Consider the following 7,669-nt stretch of genomic DNA (forward strand, 5'->3'; position numbering starts at 1 on the left):
ATCCTGTTTATCTTCTTTCGGCCGCAGCGTAGGGGTGGAATCAGCTCCGCCCCACCAGTGATTTACTTGATGTTCCATATTTTGTGATGCATTATATCTTTGTTGCTGTTTGCTTGATTATTGAGTTTTTGAACTCAACTGATCTAGTTTGTGAATTACTCTCTTTTTTTAATGTGTTTTCATCCATGATTCCATGAATAGCTAATCTCAATTGATGGAGCCATAGTAAACAAATGGATGCACCAAGGTAAACTTGTCAAATGAGAAAATGAACATACGATGCATGCTTATATTACGTGATCAAACCCTACAAAATCAAAAGGCAGTAGTAGTATCACAGCACAAAATCGATGCAGATTTCATTGTTCAAAGGACAGAAGTAGATATACCGTCTTCTTTCCTAGAAGCCAACCTTTCAGTTCACATAGATTCCATTTTCTTGATTGCCTTCTCAATAGCGGGTAAGTTCTTCTTGAAGGATGCCCATTGCTCAGGAGTCAAGCTTATTCCTGCAAGTCCATACATCCAAAGTTTCACATTATTCGAAAAATCAAATTTATATTCTAACTTCAACTAAATGATCATTAGAAAAATCTATCAATGAAAGAGACAGAAAAGAGCTCAATGGAGTTCTTATCAGTGACACATCAGAATGAATAAAAGAAAACCCTTTAGGGGACTCTTACTTAACATATAGTATTGAGTGAGATTATCCAAGCACAATCTCAGGCCCTAAATTACATGGTACAGGGATGTCGACCAACGGACCGGCATTTTATAATAGAAAAACTGGTCCGATTATCATTCATTCAGCCGCCCACGGTTCTTGTCATTCTAGTTATTTGATTTTTAGCTTCATAATGAGGCACTTTTCCTTTCTCAATAATTAAAAAGAAATAAAAATAACGTATACTAATAGCATGTCACAAGATAAAATATATATAGGATAAGATGTAAAGAAATTTGAATGTAAATATCACCAAATACCAGAGAAATCACTAGATGGCACTGGAAGAATCGCAATTGAAATAATATTGCCAATACACAAGATGCAGACAGGGGAGAATATTATTTCAACAAATAAATTTCGCCTTTTTAACCCATATCAGACATCTTTATTATAGATTTAATCACATGTTATGAGGTAAAAAAAAGAAAAAATCAACATAGCATGGACAAGAGACGACTTTCACATGCAAGTAAATCATAAGCTTCAGTACTAAAAGGTCCATGAGAAATAAGTACCTTTGGCTGATGGAAGCTCTTTGCCACCTTTACTGTAATACTCCCTAATTGATACCAAAGTCCTCCCTCTAAATTCAGATATAGTCACCCTCCTGCTCTTCGACAACTACATATAAAAAAGAAAATTACTTAAAAGAAAAGTTCAAGGACCAAAGAAACTGAAAATGAACAAAAAATAACAAAAATTTAGGAATATTACAAAAAGATAAATTTATTATGACTGTTACATACTGCAACCCGCCCACTTCAATGATTATATGAATGTAATAAAAACGTACGTACAGAGGAAGTTCTTTGAAAGAAGAAAACAATTTTATTGTGAGCATCAAGTTCAGAACAGACAAATGGTATTTGTATGAACGGGCTCTGAAAGTATAGGACGAGATTATCAAAAACACCATTGCTACAGCCAAGAACAACCACGAACTAGCATGCGCAGCAAAGTGGTTTTACCTCACAACCAAAAGTATTCCAAATTTTTAGGGATAATGTTTCTAAAAATTACAAGTTATGACATAACTCATAAACTAGCTCCTCTGGTCCCCTCTTGACTCAGTTCTTGGTTCAGCATCACAAATTAAAATCATAAACCAATCAAAACACAAACAGATGCTAGAAAACCTACAGAAATCACATAATCAGACGAAGCAAACATAGTTCCAAAACATACGATCGAGTGAGTGAACAGGGAACAGTTATGCAAAACCTCAACTAAAAAAATTCCTTCAATCATATTCATAAAAACTAATAAATAAATATACATAAAAAGACTCACGCGGCACATTATTAAGCCACCTTCATCATCATACTCTCGATCACCTCTCTTTTTACTGTTATCTTCCTCTTCCTCTTCCTCTTCCTCTTCCTCCTCCGCCTTCTGTTGCTCCTCCAGTTGCTCAGCTTTGCCCTGCTGTTCCCGGAGGTATGACTCCACGACCTGCCTGACGAATTTCTTCCTACTGGGTTCCGAAAGGTCAATTTCCAGCTTCTCTGATGCGGATTTCCGGATTTTGTACTCGGTCGTTTCGTCCATGTTTGAATTGTTCAGGATTTCCAAAACTGTTTCTTCGATTAACTTTTTTGTTTCCTCGTCCATTTTCTTCTTTTTCTTTTTCTTTTTCTTTTTCTTTTCGAGGGTTAGGGCTGTGTAAGTGTTGTGGAGCTCAGAGGGAAGCGGAACAGGGGATATTTTGTTATACAGCCTTCAATGAAAATTCAATTAAAAATTTAACCTTCACAAAATTTTATTTTGAAAAATAACCTCTTTTCTATTTTAAATATCTAATTAATTTCCTTAATCAAATCCTTTGAAAATGGTATCATTATTTAGGTAAATTTATGTCAAACACAAATTTTATTATTACGGTATAATTAAATGTTGGAGTAGGAGAATTTAGAAGAATTATGAATCTGAACTTATGTACGAGAAAAATAATTTACAAGGATTATTCCAATATTTTGGAATATACACAAGAACATCTAACTATGGTTAGATATCCAGAGCCGAAAGAGAATTCTAAGGTAAACTTATGATTCAATCTAATAAGTTTATAGAAATTGTACCCGATTCTTCTAAGCTCTCTTTAGATCTTAGAGAAATTAAGAAAACAGTACAAAATTATGGCAATATGCTATATTTTGTACCGCAACGAGTTGAAAAAATCCTTGAAAACCAGGAAGAAATTCTTGAAATATTAAAGGATATTCAAACAAGAATTAAAAAACTGGAACAACAACCAAGTTCTAGTAAACGAACTTCAGGAGGTTGGTTACCACCATCATTTGGTACTGAACCTTTGTTACATCAACAAGGGAAAGCCAGAGTGGTGTCAAAACCATTAACTGAAGAAGAAAAGATGATCAATCTAATTAAGTCTGGCTCAGAAAAGAAATTAATCTGATGACAACTCTAGAAAGGGTTGGTCTGGAGGATCTACAAGAACTTGCGGAATCTTTCGCAAATCTCAAAGTTGTAGATCTAAAGATGAACACAGCAGGAGGTGAAACACCTGCCATAACGTGGTCATCTTCTCAAGAACCACCAAGAGAAAGTGTGGGATCTCATAATATAAATATGAGAGAATCTCAAAATGATTTTTATACTGGTGGAGGAGCACACCCAGCAGGAACAAGGACAAGGAGAAATCAAATTCCCTTGCACCAAACACCCTATGGGAAAACTGTTTTAGATCCTATACAGATGTATTAGATTTCAAAAACAGAGAAGAACTCATAGACGATTGGACATCTGCTATGAGAATCGCAGCAGGAACACTTGATCTCAACAGAGAAGGATTCATTAAACTTTTGGAAATGAGTCTCATGGGATCAGTGAAAATTGCTTGGGACATGACTTCGGTAGAAACCAAAGAATCAGTCCTAGCCGGAGAATCCCTAAGCGAGATAGCCGGAAGAATGGCTACCCTATTTAAAGCACAATTTATAGGGGTAGATTATTTTAATAGTCAAGATACAAAGAAGAGGAAGAAATATACTCAAGCTCTGTATAGTATTGAATTACATAACATCTGTTTAGTAGATGAATACATTATGTTATTTACTAAATATAGATGGAATTCAGAAGTCGAAGAAGAAATAGCTATGCAGCTTTTCTTCGCAAAACTGTCAAGTCCCTGTAGAGAAATGCTTATAAGGAAGTATGTACCTGGAAATCCAGATACATTGGCACGAAGAGCCTCTTTCCTTAAAGGAAATTGGCAGAATGGTGCCATATGGCAGCATTACAAAGGAATTACAAACGCTTAAGGGGTATTAATAAACGTACTCTTTTGTGTTGTAAAGAAAATGATCTTCCAACAATTATTGGAAGTAAACCACAAAAGCATAAAAAGAAGAGTTTCAGAAATCATCCTTATGCTAGTAGTGGAAGAAGCTCTTGGAAACCAAGAACAGTATGGTCTAGACAGAAAGCCAGATCTTACAAATCTGGACAAAGAAGTGGACCATCAAGAAGTAGGATACCTTCTCAGGCATCAAGTACATCTCGTAGCACAGGAAGAACACCTACAAAGAAAACTTTCCGAAGAGCTCATACTCGAGCTAATGAAAGTTTTAAGGATTGTAATTGCTGGACATGCGGAGCAAGAGGTCATATCTCAACGAACTGTCCAGAAAATGAAAAAAGAGGTATTAAACGCTTCGATCCAACCCCGGATATTGAAGAAGCAGTTTATTACCAAGATCTTATTCAGGTATACCGATTTGAGGACATTGCCTCTGATGAAAGTATATATGAAGAAGAAGAAGTCCTAAGTCAAGAAGAATCCGATGGAACTAAATCGGAATCTGACTGAAAACGAGATGTTTCGATACGAAACACATGAGGATTTGTCTGGGTTCTTTAGCCAGACAACAATATCTCATAACATGGTCCAAAGGATCATGAAAGAAAATCCTAGTCTACAGAAATATCAAAGATTCTCTGCAGGACAGATAGAAAAGTTCTTGAGAAATCTTGGCCTAAGAAACAGAAAGCATCATCTGATCTATAAAGTTTCTAGAAGGGAGATGGCAATCCCAATGGAACTGACTGGCAATAGAATGAAGATGCAGTTAATTCCTTCTGAAGAAATTAAGGAGGAATTACAAAAACTCAAGATCGAAGTAGCAAGGACTATGTCCTGGATTCATATTGGAGCAATCCAGATTATGATAAAAGCTACTTTTAAAGAAGGTATAGATTCACCCATTGATATTGCTATATGCGATAAAAAAATGGGGAATCTTCAAGATTCAGTACTGAGAACTATCTCAGGAAATCTCTGTGCAGGAAAGATTGTAGGAGTTATATATCCAAGGATAGCCTACAACCTGGCAGATCGAGATTTCAGTCGAGCCTTGACATTGCATCAAAATTTCAAGGAAAAAAGACTGATGAAGGAAGGTATAGACCATATTCTATTACCTATCAAATCTCATATGCTCTATCTAATACACATCATTCAGAATTGTTTATTAGAAATGAGTTTATTGAGATACCAGAAATATTTGGAAAAATTGCTCAGGCAATTTATCCAGAACGAGTTGAGTTTCCGGTAATACAAGAAACAGATATCCAAATACAAGACAAACCGATTCTACAAAGGAATCAAAGTCTTAGATTGGAATCAAGAAGACTATCTTTTCAAGGAGATAGGATTACAAGCTACAGATGGGGAAAAACCCCTGTTCAAGAAACCCAACAGGAGCTAAAAAGTCTTTCAACAATAGGAAAGCTTAGATGCCCAGAAGGGTGGAAAGAAGTCGAAATAGTATTTGATATTACGAAACAGAGGAATTAATTTCCTTGTAATACCATCTACTATTTAGAATAACCTATGATAGGAACTTACCAAGGAATGATCCAAGTTGGAGAATTGGAAGTGCATATCACAGGAATTCCAGGAAAAGAATCAGATCAACTGATTCTTGGACTAGAGTTTCTTGAGGAACATAAACCTTGGAAACGTCTAGAGTATGGAATGGAGTTTATGGCACAAGATAAGAAGTGGAAAATCCAATGACCACAAGTCCATTCTCCATATACATTCCAGTAGGAATGTTATATGAACAATATAAGGCAGAATATTTTGCTGCTTATATTGATTCAGGTGCTGGCATTTGTACAGCAAAACGAGGAGTTTTTCCAAATAATTTGGAAGAAGAATTACCAAAGATTGCTGGAAGAGATTTTTCCAGAAGAATCTTAATCTTATGTAAAGGGATTAAGAAGACTGAAATCATGATTGGCGGTGCTGGGCAAACACCTTGGTACAAGGTGAAAACACCACCAATTTATTTTCATGATACAGGAGCTGACATTTTACTAGGAAACAATTTCCTACAAATGTTCAAATCCTATACTCAGGAAAATGAGACTAGAAGATTAGTGTTTACAACTCCTTGTAACCACAAAATTATCGTCCAGAGACTAAGAGAGGCATTTTACAGAAAATTGCCGATCCAGTTTCGCAGCAAGCGTGGTGATTCAGGACAACTTCTGAACCCAAAAATGAAAGATTGTAGAAGGTTCGGAGAAATAATGCTCCAATTGAGAGCAGATAAAACGCTCCAACCAGAAGATATGGAATACCTAAAGATTACGCTACATCAGAATGAAGTAGAGTTTGAATCTAAGGTATCCTTAGAAGATGTCAAGAAAAGGATCAAAGAAAATTACAATGAAGATCCTTTGGCATGGTGGGACAGAAATCAACTCAAAGCTTTCCTTAAAATTAAGGAAGGCAAAGAGTATGAATTTGTCCGTTGCAAGCCTATCCCAATGAATATTATTGATCAAAGGGATATGCAGATTATAATCAAGGAACATTTGGACCTTTGTTTAATCAAAGCAGGAATGTCACCATATAGTAGTCCAGGTTTTTTGGTAAGAAATCATGGTGAGATAAAACGAGGAAAACCCAAATTAGTTATTAATTATCAAGAAATTAATAAGATTCTGGAGTTTGATGGGTATTTTATACCTAGTAGAGAACATCTAATAAGTTGCATACGCAATGCTAAGATATTCTCTAAGTTCGATTGTAAGTCTGAATTTTATCAGATTCGGATGCAAGAAGAAAGCAAGAAATTCACAGCTTTCTCTACACCTCAGGGACATTATATTTGGGAAGTATTACCAATGGGATTGGCTAATTCACCCCAGATATTTCAAAGAAAGATGGATAATCTTTTTAAAGATTATTTTAAATTTATGTTTGTTTATATTGACGATGTTTTAATAGCGTCAAAAGATATGAATGAACATGTTAAGCATTTGGAGATTTTCTCTAATGTTTGTAAAAAAGAAGAGCTGGTTTTATCTGAAAAGAAAAGCAGTCATTGCTACAAGAAAGATTGAATTCCTTGGAATTGAAATCGATGAGTCAGGAATTATTCTGCAAGAACACATAGTAGAAAAAGTGCAGAATTTTCCAGAAAGTCTCAAAGACAAGAAACAACTTCAAAGTTTCTTAGGAGTTGTTAATTTTGCTGGAATGTTTATCAAAAACCTAGCAAAACACAGGAAAGTGTTTAGTCCATTATTGAAAAAAGATGCTAGATTTATATGGACGAATGAACACACAAAAGGACTATGCCAATTAAAGGAGATTTGTAAAAATCTTCCAAAAATGGCTATTCCTCAAGATGAGGATGATTTGATATTGTATACCGATGCCAGTGATCATTGGTGGGCGGCAGTTCTTACTAAGCTCACACCAGATGGAGAACAACCATGCAGGTATTGTAGCGGTTTATTCTCAGATGCAGAAGCCATAAGATGGCATATCAACGAGAAGGAATTTTATGCAGTAAAAAGGGCTTTTGAAAAATGGCCATTATTTTTACTTGCAAAGAAATTCACTTTGAAAGTTGATAACACACAGGTGAAAGCTTTCTTAAGGAATAGAATTGAATCTAAACC

General features: G+C 35.4%; 1 protein-coding gene across 1 annotated transcript; it reads right to left on the reverse strand.

The window, feature by feature from the left end:
- Positions 1-226: 226 nt before the first annotated feature.
- On the reverse strand, positions 227-2,402 carry LOC140982295 (RNA polymerase II transcriptional coactivator KELP). Its single transcript, XM_073448762.1, has 3 exons — positions 2,021-2,402; positions 1,246-1,351; positions 227-509 (listed from the first exon to the last, which is right to left on the reverse strand). Exons 1-3 carry the CDS (start codon positions 2,339-2,341, stop codon positions 421-423), a joined length of 516 nt encoding a protein of 171 aa, XP_073304863.1. The 5' UTR covers positions 2,342-2,402; the 3' UTR covers positions 227-420.
- Between the last annotated feature and the right edge of the window lie 5,267 nt (positions 2,403-7,669).

Source organism: Primulina huaijiensis, chromosome 8 (assembly GCF_012295235.1).
Source record: "Primulina huaijiensis isolate GDHJ02 chromosome 8, ASM1229523v2, whole genome shotgun sequence".
In the NCBI taxonomy this organism is placed as follows: Eukaryota; Viridiplantae; Streptophyta; class Magnoliopsida; order Lamiales; family Gesneriaceae; genus Primulina; species Primulina huaijiensis.